Genomic DNA, 24684 nt, shown 5'->3' with positions numbered 1-24684 from the left:
GGATGTCACTATCAACAAAATTCAGGTTAGTGCAATTTGAGTTTATGATTGCTTTCGCTCAGTAGCTCACAACTCAAGTCACCTCAAGTAGTGAGTGAATCCTGGCTGCAAACAGTCTGGCAGAAATACAAACAGGTATTGAGACTCCCAAAAACCCTCCTGACTTGTTTTACAGTCAGGAGTCTAAAAAAGATAAGCTAAGCTCAATCAAGGAATCAGAAAATCGTTGTTCAAATGAATACAACGAAGAACCGAATTTGAATTTTTTCCAAACTTTATTCGATGACAATATACAAGAACATGTTGAGCACGGGGACCCTCCCTGGCTGTCCGGGCTCACTGTGGGGAGATAACAAAAAATTAGTACAAGAGTCAATTTAATTAAAACATTTTAAACAACACGCGACAATGTGATTAATCTAAAGTTAAAGAGTGTAAATTGAGACAACAAATGTTGACAATAGTACTTTAGATGAGAATAAACAATTTGAACCCCAACACTGTAATAGAAAATATAAAAAACAAAAACACTTGTTATGACTTGAATAAAATATTTTAGGAAAAGAACACATTTCAGTGAGAAATTCACACATTGGCAGGGTTTTAGTTCAGCTGCCCCACACTTGGACTAAAAACACTAAGACCCACATGCTAGACTCAAGTTTTGCTATTATCTAGATCTGAAGCATTGTCAAAGCACTCATCTATTTAAATGTAAAGCAGTGGGCAAAACCTCAAGGATATGCCCATTATAGCAGAGACAGTGGTACAAAGGACTGGGAGAGAAGGAAAACCTATGAAACAACATGGGAAGGAGGGGAAACACGAAGGGAAAACTGCAGGGGAAAAGCAGGGTGTGACATGCATGGCACAGCTCAGGTCTATCAACTTTTGATGTGCAACACAATAGCACACCATGCTTGTGCTTCTATACCTGCACACTGACACTTCATTTCTGCAAAAGAAATCCATGGGAAGCAAAATCAAGAACAAAAGATGGAACAAAACAATGTTAACATGTTGAAAATTGAAACATGGAATAGAAAAGATCTCTGAATGGATTTTTAGTAGCTGTACTCCACGGGTTATGTACCACATTCAGAACCAAGCCAATGAAAACCAAGGTAGACATAGCTTGACTGCACCAATATTTTTACAAGCTAGTTGTGCTGAAGCCACTACAGAAGGAACTGTATGATATGAATGCAGGCCAGCTAGGTTTTGTAATTCAGAGACCTGTTCTAGGTGACTTCAGGCCAGTGATTGGTGCTATGGAGGATACAAGGGTATGTAGGGTTTCACTGAAACAAAACTACACCAGGAGATTTCACTGATTAGTTCTGAATTTTTAAAGTACTTTACATATATAGGATCTCCTCACACTGTCATTAGATTTCCAAAACCGGGTCTGCAGCACTATTATTTTTTAGTTTAGGCTTATAATCATTAGTATTAGGAGTAGGAATGGCCAGTTAAGTATTAACCAGTGGGTCACATCATTTTACACTGGATGCATTGTGTACATCCAGGGGGAAAAGCAGTAAGGTGCTGACTCTCGGGTGAGGGTGTAAAGGGAGTTGGGCTAGTATCTATCACTCCTGGATTATCTGTACACTGCAGTTAGTCTATTTATGAACAACATTTACCTTCTACAGTTCCCGAAGAACATTTGATACAATTGGGAAGATGACAAAGGAAATTAAAACAGTAAAAGTTGTGAAAAACAAAGATTAGCAGGGTTGGAAAAGAACAGGTGTGCAATTAAAATCAAGAAAGAGAATCAACTGCACTGACTACAAATGTGGTCAATGATGGTTTGTTTGGCACAGAGTATATAAAACAGTAACAATACCTTTTTGCCAGCAGCGCCCACACTGGCCTTCTTGATGCCTCGTACTTTCTTCATTCTGTTCTTGCGTTCCTTGCGCTGTTTCCTTGAGGTCTTCTTTTTCTCATAGAGACCATGCTGGGGAACACAAGTGGACAAGCATCTCATATTAACATGTTGTAGTGAAAACATGATCATAACCTAATGCTGATAATGCCTTCACAATGATCACATTACCAACCTATTAGGATATTTTTTTTTTTTTTAAACACGTTACAACATGTTATAGGACTTGAACAAATTCTGTGGCAAACACTGATCAGCATGCTTTAAAAATGTTTGGGGTCTACAAGGGTCCTTGACTGATTAGCTTTTGATCAAAATAACTTAAAGCAGTGGATCTGCAGCAACACAAAAGGTTAACTAAGCTGCCTCCAAATCACAGGATAATATAGTTGTTCCAACATTACCCATCAACAGTGCCTGGGGTAAATTATGGATCATAAGCTTACATTTCACTGTGTTATTTCTCATACCCTCACACCTTTCAACTGTACTCATCATCCAACCCTTTTAACTGTCAAGTGTTGCTCTGATGCCTCCCTGCAAGCTACTGTACATGTACAATGAGGTACACTCAGTGGCTGAGCCTCTACAGTATAAGCAAATACTGCCCACTCAAAACTACATTTGAGGTCCAGTACATAAGCTGCTAGCTGCTGCAGAAATTCTAAGATGTGTGAAAAAGAATTCCCTATATCAGCAAATACCACATTAAATAAAACGCTCTCCTACCACATAAACTATCAAAGCATTCATTTAGAGACTTAGCAATGATACAAAACTCACCCTGGCCAGTCTGTGTTTGGGCTCATTCTTCTTAGCATAGTCTAGGGAGTCGTACACCATGGCAAAGCCTGTTGTCTTGCCGCCACCAAACTGAGTCCTGAAGCCAAAGACAAACACGACATCAGGAGTGGTCTTGTACATCTTGGCAAGTTTCTCCCTGATTTCAGTCTTGGGGACCGTGGCCTTGCCGGGATGGAGGACATCGACGACCTGCGGAGGAGACAGACAGGTTACATTTTTACATCTTCTTTGGTCCAAGCGACAGATGATGTGGAAGGCAGAGTAAATGAAGAGCAGGATGTTAAACCTTACCATTTGCTTCCTCTGAAGCAGCCGGTTCGTCATGAACTTGCGGGTCCTGACTGTCACTGTGTCATTCTGAAGATGGGTGAAGAGGAAAGGATAATACTCATCAGATATTTCAGATATTATCTACTTAACTTCAAACTTTGGCTGCAACTCCCCAAAAACGGCTTGTGGCCACGAAATTATCTACTGGCCCCTAAGCTATCTTCCTGGTTTAGGTACCTTGGTAAACTGGGAACGTAAATGCTTCCACAGCTTCAATGCAGCCTGTTATTTTAAACAATAATGAGCCAGTTGCTTATGCTAAATAGTACTATAGTATGTTAATATCCTCGTTCGCGTGTAGAGAGGGCCTGGCCACGGCTGTCAATGTAGTGTGTGCTAGCGTTAGCCGCTAGGAGCTAGGACACCAAGCTCATTATCTACTAATTTACGACTAAATACCACAGTGTGAGTTTTTGAGCAGCTGTGTAGGTGAAAGAGGTTCTGCAGTTAATGAAAAGCTGTGAAAATACAGAGTGGAAACTGTACACGTCGTCCCAATGCGGGTAAATACAGTGAGGGTAACTAGACCGACAACAGTCCGGATAGCATCTGGATGGTGCCCCTTAATTTTCTCTCATATAGTTTCCTACCGCTTCAATATTGACATGTTATTATCTGGCAGACTTTAACGATCACTTAGTCTGCAATTAATGTGTGTCGATGGACGGATGGCCTCGATGATGAACGGATTTTATTTGTAATTTTTGCCACAAGACTCACCATCTTGACGCCGGCCTCGCTCAGGGACGTAGAAAAGGAGGAAGGACCAGCAGGCGGCCGGATTAATGCCTGTAGAAAATTGGTCGGGCACGTACATGTGTTGCCTGATGTAAAATGCACAAACGTTAAAATAAATAAATAAAAAAAGTACGCAGTACACATATATATTTCTAGTCCATTATAAACGTATATAGAGAAAGAACTTTTAATAAAAATAACAGGTGCTGTTCAAATTATGAAAAATGACATGAGGGTCCATTTAACACTACAACTGTTTAGCCTGGTTGCTCCACAGGTGGGGCTCCTATTTGACATCTGAGTACAAATAGGTTGAGTTTTATTATTTATTATTATTTATTATGTATTTATTATTATGTAAATAAATGGCTTTGACTCTGTATGCTATTAAAATGCCATCATTAGTTTAATCAGTTTCAGTTTAATTTTAATAAATTTGCATGTAATTTTGATGCAACATAACAAAATTTGGAAAAAGTCAAATAATTCCAAGAAGACTGTAGCTGGATTTTGTAAGTTCACAACACCAAACCCAGACAAAAAAGCATCAGGTCTAATAGCACAGGCTGCTGAGATGCTTGCTTAGAATCCCAGAGGTGGCAGGTTTGAATCTTACCAGGTGCTGTTTTGACATCCAACACCCAAAATGAAAACTGAAAAGCAGTCTGAGAGGTAGGCATAAGGCAACTTGCAGTGCAGATTGAAGGACCTGCAGTAGCGGGGGGTTCCCCCCCAGCCCCCTGGAGAGTCAGTAGCAGGAGGTTATCAAACAGAAAACAATAAATCACTGAAATTTAGCAAAGTTAGCTAGCTTGCTCCACATAGTGTGGTTTTGCCCTGCCACACTGCCCACAGAAACCTACAACTACCCACAGTGGGTCTGCACGGCATGTTTGCTGGGCAGATGTGGAAAGGAGCCACACTCTGCACAGCATGAATCAGCGAGGAATACTGTGGTAAAATATGGTGGCATACAGGAAAGACTTTTAAATGATTTTATCAGTGTTTTCTGCCTCTCTCAGAGTAACTAGACAACTGCAGAGATAATTAAAAACACAGCATCATTTTCTTCTGTTACGGAACTTTATTGATCTTGCAGCAACAGTGTCCACTGCCATTGAAGTTTCAATTAAAATAAAGTTGTTTAAAATCAGAACAGAAAGTTACAGTAAGTTTGTTTCACATCTCTTTCAACACACAATGTTAAGCCCTCATTGTCAAACCAAACTGATTTGATATAAATCTGCAATCTGAATGATGATGTTGTGATATAAAGAGTTTTATCACCAAAAATGTGCAATGCAAATTGGGTTCAAGCAACCCCTCAATGTATTTGTCAACAAAGATGGCCAAAGTTAATTACAAAGCCAAAAATAAAAATAAAATAAAATCTTTGATAGATATAATTTCAGCCATTCAGTGGTTCCAGTCATACAGAGAAACCTGAACATATGAATTTTGAATGAAAAACAAAAACGTCATGGTATTTTATTTGCCAAGTTCAGAGCTGCTACTTGGACAGAGTACAATTAGCAGGTAGGACTATGATGACAGGTGTATATAAAAAAAAGGGACTAAATGAGCATGTGGCACTCTTTTTTTATCCACATCACCACCTGTACTTCAGAATCCCAAAATGACATGTATGCCATCGTACTTTCAAACTTCACAGCTGCTTGAGGAAGAAAATCATATATATATAAAAAAAATATTTGTTTTGCTCAATTGCTAAGTACAATGTTACCTGCTTAACGTTACAGTGAAAAAATAAACATCTTTTGGAAAGTACAAATTGATGACAAGGAACCTACTGTTGTTTTAGTTACTGCATTTCATGTAAAGTAAGGCATGGGCAGACATGACACATGAAAAGAATATGGTAATGTAAAATGGATTAAGGACACTGGGGACAGATTTGTAGATTAAGGGACAGCGTCTATCAAGCCTGATGCAAATAATGTTTTCTGGTTCCTTGACACGTCTTAACAAATCCAAAGGCTTGACAGTGAAAACAAATACCCTCAATACTAAGAAACTGTATTAAAAATAAAATGCATATAAAACATTGGATCATTTTCAAAAATCTTCTTGTGTTTCACCAAAAATGAACACTGGGATACTAACCATTTCCACATTGTTCTAAATGTTTATCTGGTCTGGTCTTAAAAGATGTTGCCAAGTATTACCTCCTTTCTTAGATTTATCAAATTATGAACAAAGCTCTTGCCAACACAACAAACCAGTAAGTGAATGTAGGTTTTAAAAGTGTATTCACTTTCCTTCCCGTGACACTAAAATTTAGAGCAAGATCACGATTAATGAGTGGCATGGTATTGTTCCACTATATTGATAAATTGAATTCTAAATGAAAAGCTTGGTTTGCATTTGCCAGGTAGCTTTACATAACAGTGGGAAATACAATCATTTGATGATTACAAAACAATGAAATCATGGTCTAAGGTTCATTAAAAATGTTTTCCCCTGAAAATTGGAATCTCAAACAGGCTTGTGTTGGTAATGGAAACTAAAATCTTGGAATGGCATGAACTTTTTCACCTAATTTGGAAAATAAAACAGCACAGCATCCCTTTACATAGCATCATGGGAAAATAAACTGACCAAACAACCGGTAATAGATTGTGGAGCTTTTCAAGTAGTTCCAAAAACCAACAAAAAAAATCACTTAAATAACATGCTTAGAAGGGCCTTCAAAACCAAAGACTGTGATGAATATCAAAGCTTTTGACTGATTCTAAGGCCAGTATGAAAAATTACCACTTCCTCCCCCAATGAAATATGAAATATCAGTTTTACAGTGTGCTCTGTTAAGGATCCTGACTCAGAAAGCTGTAAAATGAGCACTGTGATCTACTAATTGGGCAATGTGTCTGGGTACGTAATGTTCAGGCCTGCTCCCTTGTTGTGTGGTTGTTGATTTGTACAGCAACTGGTAACCATGGAAATCTATTCAAATGAACCTAGCGTCCAGAGTCAGCCGCACTGTACCTGTATGTATGATATACTGAATCCCCATGGTTTACACATATTACATCCAGCAGCGAGACAGAGAGCTAAAGAAGATGGCTGCCATGAGGGCTCACAACATTGGTTTCTACAAGCCAAGCCACTGGCACACATGATGCCAGGTCATTTGCTTTTGCTGGTGTGGTTCCAGTCGGTTAGATGTCCATTTCAAACTGAGCATCGTCACCTTGAAAACAAAAAGACAACAAGGTGTGAGAGGAACAGGCTGGGTTGTTTTATCATAAAAATGGTTATGAGGAACTACACAGGGTGTGTTTGTCACATGTCTGGGCAGAAAGGAATTGGTGATTATACCAACAAAACAACTCCTGTTGGTTACTCATATTGTAAGTCTTACCGGTTGTGGGCTTGCCATCATGGTTGTTGATGTGGTTGTTGGCTTCATTCTTCTGGTTCTCTCTCAGGACATTTTGGCTGGTCACTCCAGGGATGACAGGCAGGTGAGCAGGGGGAGTCTGGGCAATGGGAGAATTGCGCCTGTCCAGTAGGAACTTGCGGTCATAGATGATCCGGGTTCCTGCCACAGGACACATATTGTGTTTCCGTTACTTATGCTCCCTCTGAATAAATAAATAAATAGCTTATGTGAGTGCTATCAATTATGTTCTGAGTCATTCAGCCTTTTTGGAAGCATCTACCATTCTTACAGTAATCATTATCAGCCCCAGTCTGGGCTTTGGCAGTGAAAATACTAACCCAAACCCAAAAGAGCAAAAACACAAAGGAGAAAAAACTAAATGTGAATCATCAAGATCATGAGCTAAACAGCATGACTGCACTTGCTCTAAGTGAGTAGACTTTTCATGGCAGGAGAGCACAGGTGGAACTAATAACATTAACAATGACCCAGTTATAGCAGTTATTGCAAAGCAGCACCTGTGCCTGACAGATCAAAATGTCTGCTGTAAGTAAGGACTTTAGTTTCACTTCTGATTTTTTTCCCTCTGGTTACATGCATCTTCCTTTGTCATGTACGGTATACAGTGTGAGTGGTAGTCTGAAATCACCCCTGGTTGATTGTTGTGTTAGCTTGTTGTTTTTTCTCGGTTATTAGGTTATTTATTGGGGTTTGTTAGTGGATGATTTACATAAACATGTTTGTGTCTATCTGATCAGTCCTTTTGCTAGTGACTGCTGCTGCCATTTTATTTTAGTAAGTATGTGGTGCTCCAGAAATGGCCCAGTTTGGTTGCCCCTCCGGTTTGGAACCCCTGCTTTAAAATAATACTAATGGAAATATTCTCAAAAAGAACATTTGAGTTAGAGCTGAATGATTAGTTAATTAACACAAAGTTAAGTGTCACCTATCATGATAATCGTCTCTTACTCATTTGAGGCATTTTTCAAGCTGCTTTCCTCATTTTCATGTCATGTACACTGAGTATCTTACAGGCTGTGGACTGGTGGTTGGTTTCCACTATTTTCTGACATTTTACAGGAAAAGCAATCAGTCGATTAATTGATGTTGAGAGCAACAAACAAAATGCCTTAACAGTAGGACCCTGCACAATTCCTGTAAAGATTTCAAGTAAGCCACACCGTGTCCTGCAGTGACATGTGTACAATATCCTTGTTAGATTTAATGTACTTCCTTATGTGGAAGGTCTTTACATGCACTGTAATAAATCACACATTGCAATCTGGCTGTGCTCCGAACAATATGATACATAGCTACAGTATTTGCTTTAAGCTACAGGCTATCCTATTTGCCATGGATGGTAAACCAAACATGTTCACTTTCTTTAAATATAATAAGTGTAATAACCAGTAATGCATTCATCAGAATCTCTGCGCTGCAAACCAGCCAATCAGGCAGCAGCCAGAGAGCCCAGGGGCGGGGTTTAGCTTTGTTTTTGTTTTGATCAGGATGACAAGGCAGCCTAGGCCACAGTGACAGCAATGCTGTGAGGTTTGGTGAGAAACACAAACACCCAAAAATATGATAAAGTTGACGGGATATCCCTTTACCTCCAGGGGTGGTAGAGAATAAAGTGCCTCCGGGGGTGGTACAATAGTCATGAGGTAGCTGCGTTGTGTCGTTGATCAACACCGTCCTGGTCGGGATGGCCCTGCTCTCGCTAAGCTGACGACTGGCCGACATTTTCAGAGCCGATTCGGTGACAAATCCAGCAGCTACAGAAAATTGGGGTGTTTATTTCCCGACGGACGGTGGAAACCTGGGCCGTTCCCCTCTCTCTTTTATCTTCCCAAAGGCTTTCTTTCTCCTTTCGTCCTCCCAGCCGTCAGCACCGTCCCCTCCCTCAGCAAGGCAGGAAGCACGACAGGTTGCGGGCGGATATGAGGTCAGCGGAGCGCAGCGTCATCAGCAGATGCAGCCAGGCTGCCATTGCATATTATCAGTCAGTTTTTTGACTCAAATCACAGATTATATTGTGTGTAAAACTAATCATATATATATATATATATATATATATATATATATATATATATATATATATATATATATATATATATATATATATATATATCAACATATAGTCCACAATCAAGATGGTTTAGGCACACGTCTTTGCATCGTTAAATATGATATAAATACAGACAGTTATGCTATTTGCCAATAAAGGCTCAGCCTGTTGTTTTTGATTGGTCTATTCACTGTTACTCCTCGTGAGACTTTCCTGTAAGCTATGATCACAAGTTTGATCTGATGCAAAAGCACAAACTGTGGCCCAGTCATGTGAAATCCCCCCACAGCGTTAGAAATAAAATTAGTTACAGAGGACTAGTTACAATGCACTGAGAGAAGGCAAAAAATCAATAGGCTTTGTCTTGAGCGTCTGTTTTTATTCATTTTCCTCTCATGTTTTTCAATTAAACGATATTTCCGATAGTCCCTGAAAGCGTCATTGACAAAGTGCGCAGGCGCCGTGCCCTCCCTGACTCCATACTACCCACCACCGTAGAAGTGCAGACGTTTCTTTCTGCCGCCATCCTCCATCCTAGACCCGGACACCAAACACAAACCAGCACTTAAACATGAGCTATACAGTGGAACAGAGGGGAGCCCCCAACTCCCTGGACTACCGCCTGTTCTTCAGTAAGTAGAACATGAGTAGATACAGTAAAGTTTTGTCTTTCGTTTGCTACTTTGAGGACTCTGCACAAACCCCACAGGCCAGTCCGCAACCTCCCACGTGTCATTTATTCATTTATTGTCGCCGCTTTATTCACCATATTAGTGACAGAGATGTCTCAGTGGATATTATAATCAAATTTCCACACTTGTTTGGACAATCACAACGGCTCGATTTGAATCATTTGGCTGGCAGTGCCGGTTTTGCCGGGTTCACCGGTCGCAAGTGAAATGACACGATTACTGAAATCGAACATGTCTCATGGTCGACTTTTTTGTTTGTTTTGTTTTTCTGTCTCATCGTTCACCTGCATCAGTTTTCATGTTTGAACGTGGCAAAAGGAAACTGGTTATTTCCTGAAATCTCTCAAGGTGCATTAACACGTCATCCAGCATAAACTCATAAAGCCGGGTCAGCGCCCTCTTATACAACTAATAAGACGTTAATAAACCCATTGATACTTAAAGGGAGGTGGTGCGAGCTGATCACTGATTATCCTCGTTCAGCAGTTTCATCTTGCAGCTTTCTCATACTTTGTTGTCCTTGTTCATAGTTTTTAAAGACAAGGCCAAGAATGAGTTCATCATCAAGACTTTAAGGTGCGTGTATGCAGACCAGGGTCATTACAGAAATACAATACGGGCAAAACTAACCTGTTTCTTCCTATTCAGACAAGAACAGAAATGTGTTTTACAAGATCAACAAGCATCTAATTGGTGCACCTTCAGCCAAAAGTGAAAGTAAACCATAATGCACCATAGGACATGATGCAATCATTTTCCCTGGTGTAGGGAACAATGTTGTTGACATGAGAAGGAAAGAGATAAAAAAAAAAAACAGGTTGTACTTGTCTGGCATATTAATCTATCTGACTGTTTTACAGAAAATGCAGAGGGAAAGTACATCTCACCATTCCATGACATACCAATGTATGCTGATGAGAGTCAGGTAATGTAGCCCATTACATCTGTGAATATGTATGTAGCCTGTAATTCTACCCACTGGATTAAGTATACCTGTGGTGTGGCCATGAATATGTGGTTTTGTAGCAAAGCTGAGGTATTGGAACTACTGCAGGTAATGCTTTCCAGAATTGCAAGGTCATAGTCTATTTGCAAAGGCAATGGCCTTTACTCTCTATTTTCTCAGTGCTCTGTCAATATCTGTTGCAGGAGATTATCCATTATCTTATATTAAACAATTAATCCTCTTTATGGAAAAGTTTCGACCAAAGCAATAATTCAGTAACAGTAAGAGTGTAACACATTACGTAAAGATGCTCTAAAATTGCAGTTGTTTCACATACTGTTTCATAATAACTGAAAGACAATAGTGGCTGATTCTTGTCTCTTACAGAACATTTTTCACATGGTTGTTGAAGTACCAAGATGGACTAATGCTAAGATGGAGGTGTGTATCTGAAATAATCAACTTTTGGATCAGATTTTTAGCAGCTTTGGTTTTCATATAACTGCATACTTTTTGTGTTTTTAGCTGTGTCTTTTTAAAGTAACAGCAATACAATTTATTTTCAGATTGCAACAAAAGACCTCTTGAACCCAATTAAGCAAGATGTGAAGAAGGGCAAGTTGCGGTTTGTTGCCAATGTTTTCCCACATAAAGGCTACATTTGGAACTATGGAGCCATTCCTCAGGTTAGTAAACATTTCCGATACAGATACTGCTGTATTTAGATTGTACAACAGCAGATGTTTAGTAGTTACTTCAGCTGCCATGCTTTGTTTTGTCACGTTTCAGACATGGGAAGATCCCGGACACAAAGACGGAGACACTGGCTGCTGTGGTGACAACGACCCCATTGATGTCTGTGAGATCGGCAGTAAGGTACAACAGTGGCTGATGATTTCCCAGCCCTTAAGTAAATGTTGTTCATGTTTATTGATGGGTCATGTCAGTGTTTGTTGTGTATGTTCATTTCATTGAAAAAGGAAATGTCCTCTCTAGGTGTGTTCCCGTGGGGAGGTAATCACAGTGAAGGTGCTTGGGATCTTGGCCATGATCGATGAGGGTGAGACTGATTGGAAAGTGATTGCAATCAATGTGGAGGACCCTGAAGCCAACGACTTGAACAGTAAGCACCTCAATTTATTTAACCTTTTTTTCTCAGTTTTTGTGCAGTTGTGTATCAGTCATGCTGAACTGGCTTTGCTGTTTCTGTCTATTCTCAGACATCAGTGATGTCCAGCGCCTGAAACCTGGCTATCTGGAGGCCACAGTCGACTGGTTCAGGAAGTACAAAGTGCCAGATGGGAAGCCAGAGAACAAGTTTGCTTTCAACGATGAGTTCAAAGACAAGGTATTTACCTAACACTACTGTGACTAATGGTATTTGTTTAATCTTAAGCATTTGCTTTGCAGTCACACAGGTCCTAGCAAGCCTCTGAAACCTTAACTTATAGTAGAATTAAATTAGCAATATGTACAGATTGATTTCCTGCATAAACATTATAGTTAACATTAAACCTTACTTTGAACTAAACACTTACTGTTTCTTGTGTTTCAGGACTTTGCCCTTGAAGTTATCAAGAGCACTCACAACTTCTGGAAAAACCTAATTTCCCAAAAGACCGATGCTGGTGGACTGAGCTGGTACACACTGCTTTTCTCTCAGTGCTCTGACTTCATCTTAAAATTCACTGGTTAATTTATGGCTTCTTGACTATAACTGACCGTATCCTATCACGCAATACAGCAAAAACACATGCATCTCGGCTGGCGACAGCCCGTGCTGCTGCACACAGGATGAAGCTAAAGCTACTGTTGAAGTGAGTGACCTTCTGTTCATTTGTTTTTGCAACAAATCAACACCAGAAATTTCAACATTAGGCCTCATTCCTCCTGGAATATTATTTCATAACTTGATGTTTCACTCTATTTTTAGGCATGTCCTTGTGGAAAGGAAGAGTGTGTGCCCCCAACAGGTAGGATTTTGATGTATATTTGTGTCAGTTATGTCCAGATTATTAAAGGCGCATCTCATTTCTTGTCTTATTTTTTGTGAGGCTGACTGTTGTGTTTTTTCCATTTACAGTAGATACATGGTTCTACTGTGGAAAGGAAGTAATCCAAGAGCTGTTTGGATCGGAGCAGAGTGAAAGGCTCATCTCTCATAGGATTACTTGAAGATGGTCTTACATTAGGAACCAACAGGGTGGCAGGATGGGACATGGATGGTTGTGTCTGGGTCCGTTATTTTACTGTAAATGAAAAGATAGCGGTTAGATTCTGTAGAGAAAGAGAAAAGTAAAAAAAAAATCACTCATGTCTTGACCAATGAATATTTTCACTTATTTAACAAAGATCTCTTTGGAGATGTGCTGTCACGAACAAAGTACAGGTACTGTGCCTGGTATTTACTTGTGCCCTGTATGAGACTCTGAACTGCTTTAATAAAGCTTCTCTGGTTAAATTATCAACAAAGTGTGATATTTTTCTTTGCCCCCAAGCACTGGAAATTAAAATAATTCCACAACCCTTATTGGATTCATAATTTGCTCTAAATTAGGAGCTGAGGAGTTCACTCTCTTTGTTGTTGCTGTGTCACAAGTTTAATGAGAGGAGCCTTTAATGAATGTGAGGAAACAAGGTTGAGATCTTTACTCTTTGCTTTGAATGTCTCTCATTGGTATAATACTGCCGCCTAGTGGACAGTACCCTACATTACCTTTCTTTTTGGCAATGGAATAAGTTTAAATGAATGCTTTGTATTTACACATGACTATTTGATGTGTGACAGGTCATTCCTTTGGCTTAAATGTTTGTCATAAATGTGTACTATCAGATATGTGCGTCTGCTGTATTTTTTTAATCATAACTGTGGTGACAAACAGTAAAAATGGGAGGAACAATTTCTTAAAGTTATATAATATTTACACAGAAAACCTTGAGCAAAGTCATTCACAGGGGAACTGAAGACTGCAACTATTTCATTATTAATAGATCTGACAGTTGTTTTCTTTGATAATCAATTGATCAGTGAAATGTTGCCCTTTTCCTCTGAATAATAACTTAAATGATTATTTAAGTAACAGTTAATTTTTTACCCGTTGTCCAATCGATTTATCATCGAATCATTTCAGCTCTAGTGTACAGATGAGTTTTGGGTGCCATTTAAACTACCATTTATAATGAGGGTCAATGAGGGCGAGGCAGCTTTATAAAGCAAATTTGAAAGACCGGTAATTTAAAGTGCTTTATCCAGTCAAAGAAAAATATTAGAATAAAATAAAAAGTCTAAAGGCTCTTTTCTTCAGCAATGCATTTTAACATATGACTAGAACATTAATACTTTGATAAATTACATTTATACAATAGATTAGAGTGATATTACTTTATTTTTTTTAGTAAAAACATTGCTGGCATGTGCTCCTGGCCCTCGCGCGTCAGACGCTACAGTGACGTAGTTTCCGGTTAACTGTCAAAGTTACAGGGTACTAGTCAGTGGACGGGACAGGGTTGGACCAAAAACCAACGGACGGGGGCTCAAAACAACAATTCAGCAGAAGACCAAGGTAATAACACAAATTATACGATTACGATTCCAGTTTTCACTTGTGTGTTCCAGTCTCGTTTTCTCCTCGCTGAACCACTTTCCCGACTTTATAAAGTTAACAGGTGTTGTTGCCTTTGTGAACCTCTCGTCTCTACGCATGTTGTTTACAAAATTTATCATGGTTTGCTCTGTGACAACTGCTGTCGTTACTGCTGGTTTCATGTGATGAGCCGAAGTTTTTTTTTTTTTTTAGCGTGTTTAAGGTGTTATTCGTGTATAGTTGTTTTGAAGTACTGGTTCGAGATTTGCATAAAAACACCTGCGACTGAACACACTGAACCTGTTGTTTTATAGTATTTAACCCATACACTCACATACATGGAGTTTGATGTTTACAAATAACTAGTTTAAACACTGGCAACTGGTAAGTGCCCTGAAGCCTTAGTCACTGAGGGCCTAACTACTCAGTGTAACAAGAACAAGAAGTTCCACAGAGTGACAGGTGTGTGTGTGTGTGTGTGTGTGTGTGTGTGTGTAAGTGTAAGAGAGAGAGAGAAGCAGGGGTGACTGCAGAGATCAAGTGTCCTTGCCACAACCTGCCATAAAAATAGTCAGAGGAAGATCAGTGTGACTCAGTGAGGCAGCTCACAGAACAAACTAGCATCAAAAACGTATCTAAAGCCTGTTTGTTGTGTAGTTTGCTCTCCTCTCCTTTTATGGTTTAAAGCTTGTGTGATTACAGAGCTTACACATACCAGCAGAGTAATCCAGGGTCAGGAATAATGATCAACAATGGGCTTCAGTACTAGATTCTGTAATGCAACCATGTCCTTTTGCAACAGTGTTTGCCAGTATGTGCTGTGTTGTTATCTGGAACATGTTTTCATTTACTCATGTATGTGTATGGGGGTTAGGGTTAGGGTTAGGGGTTAGGCTTGGTTGAGGTCTGTTTGAACATGATCTAATCACTGACCTCATGTGTACATTGCTGTGTTCTTCTTTAATGTGCCATAATGAATAATTTCAGGTTTCTGTATTTCAGGCAGTCAAGAGACATGTCTTTTATATTTGACTGGATCTACAGGGGCTTCAGCAGCGTCTTACAACTATTAGGTAGAGTACTGTACATAGATATCAACACTGCTGTACAACCTTCACCACCACAACTTGTTTTTTTCATCCAAAAATAAATTAGCACACAGTTCTAACAACATTATGCTATTGACATTGTCCTTCCAGACTCCACCCCTCTTTTGAAATTCACCTCTGTCATGAAAAAAAGCCTAAAATCACATCAAACTAAAATGGCTGTAGCTCACAAACCAAACTGCCAAAATGAATATGTGTTGGTACTTTTGTTAGTACAGGCCAGGGATGCTATGGGGCTGCAGACAAACTACCAATCAAAGCCTGACTCTAACTCAAAGAAGATAGCAAAAAACATGACATTTATACAGTGTTTTTGACAAATAAGCCTAGGCATATCACCAGAAAGGACACTTGGAGACTCTACATGGACAATAGCCAAAAGCTTTTGTTATTCATTAGAAGTGCATTTCTGTTGACATTTTGGTATATTTCAGAAATTCCAGCCCAAACACTCACAAATGATTTTATAACAGATTTATTACAACTTCACTGGCATTCAATAATTCACAATATGACAAAAATAAAAGTCCTTGGTGTTTGTGATGACTGTGAGGGGGATAAAAGATAATACAGTGAGTGAGTATATATTAAATTCACCTTATTTTCTTCTTCTTTTTTCCTTTTATCATTAGGTTTGTACAAGAAGACTGGCAAGCTGGTGTTCCTTGGACTAGACAATGCTGGAAAAACAACACTCCTGCACATGCTCAGAGATGACAGGCTAGGACAGCACGTGCCCACGCTACATCCAAGTACATCCAGTGATTTGACGTATTGCCTATTTAGCAATTAGCCTTGTGTTTCTTGCTTCACTGTGTATCTAAATCAGTGCTACTCCTCTGTCCTCAGCATCTGAGGAGCTGACCATAGCCGGAATGACCTTCACAACGTTTGACCTGGGAGGTCATACACAAGGTAGTACTGAGCAGAATTCTGTGTGAGGCCCTGGCAGCTACTGCACCCCTTGTGAGTTACATAAATACTGAAACTGTTTCTCTTACAGCGCGAAGGATCTGGAAGAACTACCTCCCAGCTATCAATGGTATAGTCTACATGGTGGATTGTGCTGATCATGAGCGACTAGCAGAGGCTAAAGTTGAACTGGATGTGGGTTAAGTATATTGATTTTACTTTGATATTGACACACAACACACTTGTTTATAGCTTTCACTGATGGGAATGATCTATTTGCTGAACATGTGACACTTCTTGTGTGTAGGCCCTGCTAACAGATGAAACCATCTCCAATGTACCGGTTCTCATCTTGGGGAATAAAATAGACCGTCCAGAAGCCATCAGTGAGGATGCACTGAGGGGAATGTTTGGCCTCCATGGACATACGACTGGAAAGGTATTGCACACATAATGTGACTGAAAGCCGAAAGGTGTGATGTTTTTTATTTTGTATACCATTAGTGCATCCATCTTCCATCATCTAAAAACACTAAAACTGCATCTTTGCTTTAGTCAGAGTCAATCCCCTCTCTATGCTTCATGGCAATACATATGTATTTAATTTTTGTCCATGTTGCCTGGTCATTCACAGATTTTTCCACTGCATAATAGCCTAACAGTGAGCTTCACCAGTCTCACAAGGCCAAACCTGCCTAGCCCTCAGCACAGGATAAAAAGTATTACTGTACCTATTGTGCTGATATAATTTGAAATACTAGGTAATCTGATTTGCCAAGCACATACGTAAATGTGATTAGATCACCACTGGAGCTGGTGATTACAGTGGCAGTGGGTGGTGGCATGTTATGCTGTTGAGAACCATTTGGCACATTCCTGGGCTTGTGCAAATTTTTCATATTCGTGTGTAAAGCTTGCTAAGCACCTGCTGTTTGTCGGCAAAAGAGACAAGGAAAGAGAGCAAAAAGGAAGCAAGGTGCAATAGTTATCCATTATAAAGTCCTGTCTCACTGATCCATATCACTGGGTCAGACCTCAGCTCTACAAAAATTACACTATGCTCCACCTTCTAATGTACAATATACAGAAAGTTACGAGTTTAAGAAAATGAGGGTCATGGTCCATGAGGGAGTATGTTGAAATGTTTGGGTGGTGAATTAAAATCAGTGCTTTTAGGTGTGTGTTTTTGTTTCTTTTCAGGGCAAAGTGTCACTGAAGGAGCTAAATTTGAGGCCAATGGAGGTTTTCATGTGCAGCGTGCTTAAGAGACAAGGATATGGAGATGGTTTCCGCTGGCTCTCTCAGTATATCGACTGATTCACCTTCTTTTAATAACCTTTATTAACCAGATTTACCATGCTACCTGTGCACATAAAAACATGTTCCACACAAAACTACCTGCCAGAGATATACTATGTTTAGGACTTTGACTGTGCCAGTAGGAAATGTGTTTCAGGTAGTGTTTTTGTGGTAATATATCTTGTTTACTTCAAAGAAATCTGTATGTCATATCAGTCATACCACAGCGAGTCAAGGATAAGTTATGAATGATCAGTCTGTATTAATCAGTTTGAGTCTGGAGAATAAGCTTCCATGCTGTGGTGTCTACCTTCACTTAAAGCCTGTAGTAAATACTGTCTGCCATATATAACATGTTGAACCACTTTCTGACCCGGGTGTATTTATAGGTACTGGTGTTGACTTACAGTGAAGGCCAATCGGGTTAACATTCTGTGCTTGGTGTTACTCTTCCTTGAGGATGAAAAAAAAAAAAAAACTTTGTTGGCACAGATAAAACTTTACATCTATATATTTATTCAATTTCTTTCAAAGAAATGGGAATGTTGAAGTACCATCAATTTCTCTCCCTGAACAGAATAGTTTTTCTGGAAAGTGCTGTAGTGATTTGGTGCCGTATTTGTTGATGAGAAAAGTGTTAATACAGTAGCCTGCTACCTCCAAGGATACTGGCAATGTTTTGCTGATTGCATGTTTTTTTTAAATCAATGAAGGGTTTACTACTACAGGCCAATTATATGAATGTGACCACAAGTGCATTAACTGACATTTTGCTGTGAGGAGCTTTATTTACTATCACAGAACAGGGTTAAATAATTGCAGTATATGTTAACTGCCTTAGCACAGCCAGGTGATGTAACAAATTCATACTTGTCCAGAGTGAGGATGCCAAACTGTTTTCATGATGGTTACTTGCTGTGAAATGACCTGAGTACTTTGTGATTAGTTGCTGCTCACAACATGCAGTGATATTATGAGAGTACTGGTGGTGCTTAAAAGTAGGGCATGGAAAATTTCTGCATGAAATTACCTGTGCAATATTATACATTATTTTGTATATAAGTTTATTTATATTTTGCGATAAAATATTGGCTTCCCTTGTTACCTTAAGTATTGAGCTCTTATCTGTTACAAAAGGTTGGCCATATTGTTATTTAACAGGTGTGAAGTTTGAACATAATAAATATTTTTGACAATCCTTTAAATCTTCCTTGTCTGACTTAATTATTATTTCATTTTGAATGGCAAAGGTGTGACACAGTCAATCACAGACATTATTAAACCATGCTATTATCGACCTTAATATATTCTAATAATTATTAATGGACAAGGCCAAATAGGTTTTTGAATAATATGTTTTTCCAAATGTAATAAAATTCTTTAAAATGTACTGCTAAGAAATTCTTTCTTTCACAGTTCACCCAGTTAAACTATGACATGGGACATTTTTTAAAATTAACCTTTCTTTTTTTCAGTGTAACTTAAAAGTCACCAGCTGCACATAGTATAGACATTATTAAAAAATCCGCTATTTTTGGCTCCCGTGGATTTTATGCACTCCAGGCAACCATACAATATTGTTATACACATATTTAACTGATACAGGCGAACGGGGGGTCCATATCAGATATCCTTTACTGAAATAACTTCCAAAAAATTCAAGTGTCAGTAAAAGTAAAAACAACAAAAACATTTTATTATCAGAAGAAATATCAAAATAAACATGTGTAAACTAGAGCTATATGGAAGATGTCGTGTAGCAAAACAACGATATTCCAACCTTCTTGTTTCCCATTGGTTCGGAGCTAGTCGTGTTTGCACTCTGGCCAATCATATTAATCGGTACATGTCGGTTATTTTCGTGCACCAATGAGACACAACCAGGAAGTTAGAAAGCAGAATTGAAGTTCTCGGACGCTAATTAAATGGCGAAATAGTTTAGAGTCATCGGTATTAGTTTGCTGCATCTGCCCGATATAGCAGCTTGTTTTCCTGTCTCACCACCTGTTTCTAGCTGTTTGTAATGTGCTGCTTTTCAGCGGTTTTCTTTCACCTTCAATTCGCCGGACCGTTATCGACATTAGGGTAAAGTCCATCTGTATTGCTAAGCATGGAGGTAAAGGAGGTAGAGAGGTGCTGCTGTGTGATCAAGGTGTCAGAGGCCTTTTCAGTAAGGAAACCCGTGAGCTGCAGCGGAGTTATCGTCCATCCTCAAACTGGAACTGTAATATGTACCGGCCTGCCATTTTCACGTTTTATCACCGACAAAGAGACCCTCTCTTCGGACCATGACCTCAGGTTCCTGCCACCGCACAGCTTCAGTGACAAACTTAAAATCCGCGTCAGCTTTTCTACTCAGGAAGATCCGGACACCAACCGGTCTACACGGGGAAAACTATTCACACCCTCCAGAGCCAAAACAACACGGCAGCGGGAGGTTGCAGGCCAGTTGCTGATGCTAGTGAACTGCCTGGAGTTCAAACAAGCTTTCCGGGCAGTTTTCCATGATGCTGACAAGTGGCGTTTCCATGGTGATGAAGAGGATGAGGAGCTGATCAGAGATGCCCATTTCCTCAGCTGGTTCGCTGTGCTCAAGACAGCTGTGGTGATCGAAAGCAGCCCAGATGCAGAGACCATACCCTGGCAAAGCAGCTCATCTCTCCAGAAGGGCTGCCCTGTTGTTGCATGTGGTTCACCTTTCGGCTCCCTCTGCCTCGACCTCTTCATCGGCACCCTCAGCAGAGGTATCATCAGCAACCTCGCTGGAGAGGACAACGCTGTAATCCTCACAGACGCCCGGTGTTTGCCAGGCACGGAGGGCGGAGGGTTGTTTGCGGTGGAAGATCCAGACAGCGCGCGTCTCATCGGGCTGATAGTGTCTCCATTTGGCTGGAAGGCGAACGAGTGGATAGGCCTCACCCTAGCCTGTTCAGTCCACTTGATCTTTAGGAATGTCATCTGCTGCATGGGCTCTCAAGATCCACTCCAAGATGTTTGGCTCCATCCAGGAGAGGCAGGCCTCCACATGTCCTCCACAGCCCACAAGTCAAAAGCTGTTAAATACCCCACTGTGTGCTTTGTGGACAGTGGGCAGTTCTGGGGCTCGGGGGTTGTTGTCACACCTCAGCTGGTTTTAACCTGCAGACATGTGATCAACGGGAAGTCGACAGTCACCCTGAAGTTCCATCACAGGGACAGGTGACAAAACATTAATGGTCTTCCATCTGTCTCTGAACAGGAAGGAATTTAATTTGAAAGGAAGGGAAAAGTAATCAAACGACACACTGAAACATGTTTAATAGACCACAGACCACAGCAAACACTAGCAGGAAAAGCACAGGTGGAACTAATAACATTAATTAAGGCTCTGTCCTGTGTAAGTGTATAGAAGTACAAGGGGCCTGACACTGGAACACCTGAATGAAATCAGCTATCAGTCACGTTAGTAGCTGGATAGTTTGCAGGTGTAATCCAGCAAACAGTCCTCAAAAAAACATTTTGTCACAAGGTTAGTGAGTTATTATGAGTAACATGTTTCAGTATATTTGAGATAATGCTGTGTAGTTGTCACTGAGAAAAGTGCTTTGGTGTGAGCAAGAGTTAATAACTCAAAATCTCAGTAAAAACACAGAGAAACTGGTTGTCAAGGTGATTGGATAAACTGTGTTTGGGCTAACTATCACTTAAGCTTTTCCATGTGAAAGGCCTACACACCCTTGATTGACCTCCACAGGTGTTTTCACTTATTTTCCCAGACTGTATCCCTTGTCAGGACTCTGTGTACGTGCACTGTGTTTGATTGGCATATCCCCCAGTCTCCTATAAATTTTCTTGCACTTAGGACTAATGCCTGACACACCTGCCACATGTGTCTTCCTGTAATATGTGGTTCTACATCATATGTAGTTAAATATGTGGCTTTTCACTCTGTACTGTTCTTATTAGTATGTGGACTTTGGTGACCTTGCATTAATTGAAAGCAACTACCTTCAACTTCAAACGGAATGGAAGTTTAAAGAGTAATTAAAAACAGCTGTGTGGGTTCAGGGCCTTTTAGTCAGCTGTAATATTTCTGATCACGGTGTGTACTGATTTGGAACAAATTTCTATTTCAGAGTCCTTGATGCTGTAGGTAGTGTGATGTTTTCCACCAAAGCGTCTTCACCTTATGATCTGGCTTTGGTGCAGCTGAGAAACTCTGTCCCAGAGACTGTGGTCCCCCAGATGGCTCAGAGTTTCAATCCAGGTTTGATTTCATTTGTTTAATGTAAACTGTTCTCTAGAATAACACAGTGCGTCGTGATCAGTGCCAGAGGAAATCGCTGTTCCTTCACACCAATGAAACTGTTAATGAGACTGATTGTTCAGCTTGGTTTCTCTTCTTACAGGTGAATCTGTAGTTGTGGTGGGATACGGTGGGTTGGGTCGGAGCTGCGGTCCGTCCCTGACCTGTGGTGTCCTCTCCAAAGCCATTAACTTGAATCACCGGCCTGTCATGCTTCAGACCACTTGTGCAGTACAAGCAGGAGCCAGCGGAGGTGCTGTGGTGCGGAGACGTTCAGGAGAACTGCTTGGTAAGAAGCCCTGCAAGTTACTTCAAAATCATGTACTCTCTCTGATCAGTGGGGGGCATATGTTGACCACAGAAAACTGTGCCAATGCACCACATGTGAGCAGGGAAAAGACAGCCATACACATCAGGCTGCTGTTCCTGCACTGCTGTATCTGCAGTTTCACAGATACAGCAGTGCATTACAGAGTATAACAATTATTTGCCGTTTTGCAGGTATCGTTTCCAGCAACACAAGGGACATGGCTGCTGAAGTGACCTACCCGCACCTCAACTTCAGCATCCCAGTGACTGTTTTCCAGAGACTGTTGCAGCACTTTCACCAGACAAAGGATGTTAATGCATTCAGGATACTGGACACCACTGAAAAAGAAGTCAGGAGGGTGTGGAGACTACAAACTGCTCAAAGCAAACTATAACTGAGTACCTCCTGCACCTTGAAATGTGCTAGAGAAAACATTTGTGTGATTAAATCAAAATGGATAATATGCTAAATCACTTTGGATAATCAAATTGAGGTTACTTGTATCTTGTTTTTAACAAAACCTTTTTACTTATAATTTAATGTGTTTCGTACCTCGATTTGTTACAAATAGCGGCACAAAGTCAACTAAACAAGAATCATTGATTCTTAATGTTGATATGCTCACCCAGAATCATGCAGTAAACAATGTGAATAAGTAACTTTCATACCTATAGTGATTATTTAATTGTAATGTAATTAAATTAATAAAGTGGTTTATTCTGGCGACAATCAGTGTACCCTGTGTATATTTCTGTACACAATCATTACAGATTACCCACATTATGCCAACTAAAAAAGAACATAAGTAGAACTGGAAGGCTGAATGATGCAAGATTAATTATCCATTCTTTTCTGTATGTAAATCAAAAGCATCAGGTAAAATGATGGCAGATCTAACACATCTGAGCCTTAGTTATTTTACTCTTAAAGCAGCAGGACAAGACGTTGCACTTCCTGGAAACATGTTTTTACCAAGCAGGAGAAATATTCAGCATAATAAGCTGACAGGTTGCCGAAAATGATTGGTCCCTTTGGGTAGCCAGAGGACTTGCTGTCGGTATCAGGTATTCAGACATCTGTTGGCCAGCATTCCCACTCACAGCTAACACATTTAAGGTTTTACCCACTGGGACATTACTGGTACTGATTTCCATTATCACAGAAACGTGACACTAAAAAATGACATTTCAGAGGATTGGTTACTGTCAGTTTTTACAATGCTAAGACAAGCTTTCTCAGCCTGAGCTCCAGAGGACGTGCATACACTGTAACATACTGTAAGGTTTCTATTTCACTGTTCCCAGACTGAATAGTCCACAGTGGAGACGCTTGAGCAATGTCCCGAGGAGGCTGAGGAGAGAGTTTTCTATAGGTATTGTGCTCTCAGAAGTGCTGATACGCAGACCTGGGTTTGTATCTCATTTCTGCTGGTTTCCCATAGCTATAAGCTACACACCACTGCAGAATGAGGTGAGGCAAGAAAAGTGAGTCAACAATAAGGTCTGCTCCTTTGAGAAAAACTCCTTTGAGGTTTATGTCTTTGAAATAATCTTTTAAAGTCTAAAAGATTTTCTTACTATGATGGCTGGAGATTATGTGGATTAGTTAATTTTATAAACAAGCAGTGCATGATATTTGAGAATCAGTGTTTTTAGACTTGTTAAAATGATAACAAAATACAGATATAAAGAAGTATACATGCATTTTCTTTCTGTTGACAAAACTCTGACCTACTTGTCGTTCGTGCATCATGAGTCACAGAAATTGCTTGAGGAAGATTTTTGCTTGGGGGCAGTGGTGTAGTGACGATGGAAGATGTGGTTATTAGAGTCCAACCAATATTCTGCATGGCTGATATTATCTGTCAATTTGAGCTTATCACGGACACATTGGTGTTGGCATATACATGTTGGTTTATGTGAGACAAGAAATAATGGTGGAAGTCACCAACAGTGCCTTAGTTTGTTTGCCCAACAGCACTGGCAAAACAACAAATGTCAATCTCATGGTGGCACAAGAAGAAATGTCAGAGGATACCACAGTCAACAGGCTTTATCCTCTGGACACCAGTAATGTCTGCACCAAATTTCATGGCAGTGTATCAATACATGCTGTGGTATTTGAGTCTGAACCAAAGTGACTGACTTTATCATTACAACATATGATAAAAATATATTGGCCAGTTGAGCTTGTATTTGGTGCTAATTTCAAAATATAAGCATGCTATCAAGCTAAACTAAGGTGAATATGGTACATCTGCTAAACATCAGCATGTTAGCATGTTGATGTTAACATTACACTCAAAGCACA

At 39.9% G+C, this 24684-nt stretch overlaps 5 protein-coding genes across 6 annotated transcripts; 3 read left to right on the top strand and 2 right to left on the bottom strand.

Moving 5' to 3' along the window:
* Positions 1-256: 256 nt before the first annotated feature.
* On the bottom strand, positions 257-3836 carry rps24 (ribosomal protein S24). Of its 2 annotated transcripts, XM_018696806.2 has the most exons (6): positions 3749-3836; positions 2990-3055; positions 2678-2887; positions 1853-1966; positions 935-955; positions 257-339 (listed from the first exon to the last, which is right to left on the bottom strand). In XM_018696806.2, exons 1-5 carry the CDS (start codon positions 3749-3751, stop codon positions 950-952), a joined length of 399 nt encoding a protein of 132 aa, XP_018552322.1. In that variant the 5' UTR covers positions 3752-3836; the 3' UTR covers positions 257-339; positions 935-949. The 2 variants fall into 2 exon arrangements, with proteins under 2 accessions (XP_018552322.1, XP_018552323.1); XM_018696807.2 differs by lacking the exon at positions 935-955.
* A 994-nt stretch (positions 3837-4830) lies between these two features.
* On the bottom strand, positions 4831-9100 carry eif4ebp2 (eukaryotic translation initiation factor 4E binding protein 2). The gene is made up of 3 exons (XM_018696795.2): positions 8780-9100; positions 7149-7328; positions 4831-6977 (listed from the first exon to the last, which is right to left on the bottom strand). Exons 1-3 carry the CDS (start codon positions 8910-8912, stop codon positions 6946-6948), a joined length of 345 nt encoding a protein of 114 aa, XP_018552311.1. The 5' UTR covers positions 8913-9100; the 3' UTR covers positions 4831-6945.
* Positions 9101-9700: 600 nt separating this feature from the next.
* Positions 9701-13347, top strand: ppa1b (inorganic pyrophosphatase 1b). The gene is made up of 11 exons (XM_018696794.2): positions 9701-9869; positions 10790-10854; positions 11263-11316; positions 11442-11561; positions 11665-11751; positions 11872-11998; positions 12096-12223; positions 12431-12516; positions 12620-12692; positions 12809-12848; positions 12959-13347. Exons 1-11 carry the CDS (start codon positions 9809-9811, stop codon positions 13048-13050), a joined length of 933 nt encoding a protein of 310 aa, XP_018552310.1. The 5' UTR covers positions 9701-9808; the 3' UTR covers positions 13051-13347.
* A 979-nt stretch (positions 13348-14326) lies between these two features.
* On the top strand, positions 14327-18984 carry sar1ab (secretion associated, Ras related GTPase 1Ab). The gene is made up of 7 exons (XM_018696812.2): positions 14327-14438; positions 15462-15532; positions 16201-16320; positions 16418-16483; positions 16572-16675; positions 16788-16919; positions 17681-18984. The coding sequence occupies exons 2-7, from the start codon at positions 15475-15477 to the stop codon at positions 17795-17797; spliced, it is 597 nt and encodes a 198-aa protein (XP_018552328.1). The 5' UTR covers positions 14327-14438; positions 15462-15474; the 3' UTR covers positions 17798-18984.
* Positions 18985-19495: 511 nt separating this feature from the next.
* Positions 19496-23103, top strand: tysnd1 (trypsin like peroxisomal matrix peptidase 1). The gene is made up of 4 exons (XM_018696811.2): positions 19496-20977; positions 21895-22025; positions 22168-22353; positions 22566-23103. Exons 1-4 carry the CDS (start codon positions 19890-19892, stop codon positions 22766-22768), a joined length of 1608 nt encoding a protein of 535 aa, XP_018552327.1. The 5' UTR covers positions 19496-19889; the 3' UTR covers positions 22769-23103.
* Positions 23104-24684: the final 1581 nt, after the last annotated feature.

Source organism: Lates calcarifer, linkage group LG16_LG22 (genome assembly GCF_001640805.2).
Source record: "Lates calcarifer isolate ASB-BC8 linkage group LG16_LG22, TLL_Latcal_v3, whole genome shotgun sequence".
Taxonomy (NCBI): domain Eukaryota; kingdom Metazoa; phylum Chordata; class Actinopteri; family Centropomidae; genus Lates; species Lates calcarifer.
This window is presented reverse-complemented; position numbering and strand designations above follow the sequence as displayed.

Coding starts and splice junctions, on each gene's coding strand:
- ppa1b (XM_018696794.2), top strand. CDS start 9,809: ATGAGCTATACAGTGGAACAGAGGGGAGCCCCCAACTCCCTGGACTAC. Junction 11,317..11,441: donor GGACTAATGCTAAGATGGAG/GTGTGTATCTGA, acceptor ATTTATTTTCAG/ATTGCAACAAAAGACCTCTT. Junction 11,999..12,095: donor TGAAGCCAACGACTTGAACA/GTAAGCACCTCA, acceptor GTCTATTCTCAG/ACATCAGTGATGTCCAGCGC.
- tysnd1 (XM_018696811.2), top strand. CDS start 19,890: ATGGAGGTAAAGGAGGTAGAGAGGTGCTGCTGTGTGATCAAGGTGTCA. Junction 20,978..21,894: donor AAGTTCCATCACAGGGACAG/GTGACAAAACAT, acceptor TTTCTATTTCAG/AGTCCTTGATGCTGTAGGTA. Junction 22,354..22,565: donor ACGTTCAGGAGAACTGCTTG/GTAAGAAGCCCT, acceptor GCCGTTTTGCAG/GTATCGTTTCCAGCAACACA.
- sar1ab (XM_018696812.2), top strand. CDS start 15,475: ATGTCTTTTATATTTGACTGGATCTACAGGGGCTTCAGCAGCGTCTTA. Junction 16,484..16,571: donor CCTGGGAGGTCATACACAAG/GTAGTACTGAGC, acceptor TTTCTCTTACAG/CGCGAAGGATCTGGAAGAAC. Junction 16,920..17,680: donor ATGGACATACGACTGGAAAG/GTATTGCACACA, acceptor GTTTCTTTTCAG/GGCAAAGTGTCACTGAAGGA.
- eif4ebp2 (XM_018696795.2), bottom strand. CDS start 8,912: ATGTCGGCCAGTCGTCAGCTTAGCGAGAGCAGGGCCATCCCGACCAGG. Junction 7,329..8,779: donor ATTCTCTACCACCCCTGGAG/GTAAAGGGATAT, acceptor GTCCTGTGGCAG/GAACCCGGATCATCTATGAC. Junction 6,978..7,148: donor TGATGGCAAGCCCACAACCG/GTAAGACTTACA, acceptor TTTGTTTTCAAG/GTGACGATGCTCAGTTTGAA.
- rps24 (XM_018696806.2), bottom strand. Junction 2,888..2,989: donor TGCTTCAGAGGAAGCAAATG/GTAAGGTTTAAC, acceptor TCTCCTCCGCAG/GTCGTCGATGTCCTCCATCC. Junction 1,967..2,677: donor CCAAACACAGACTGGCCAGG/GTGAGTTTTGTA, acceptor TGTGTTCCCCAG/CATGGTCTCTATGAGAAAAA.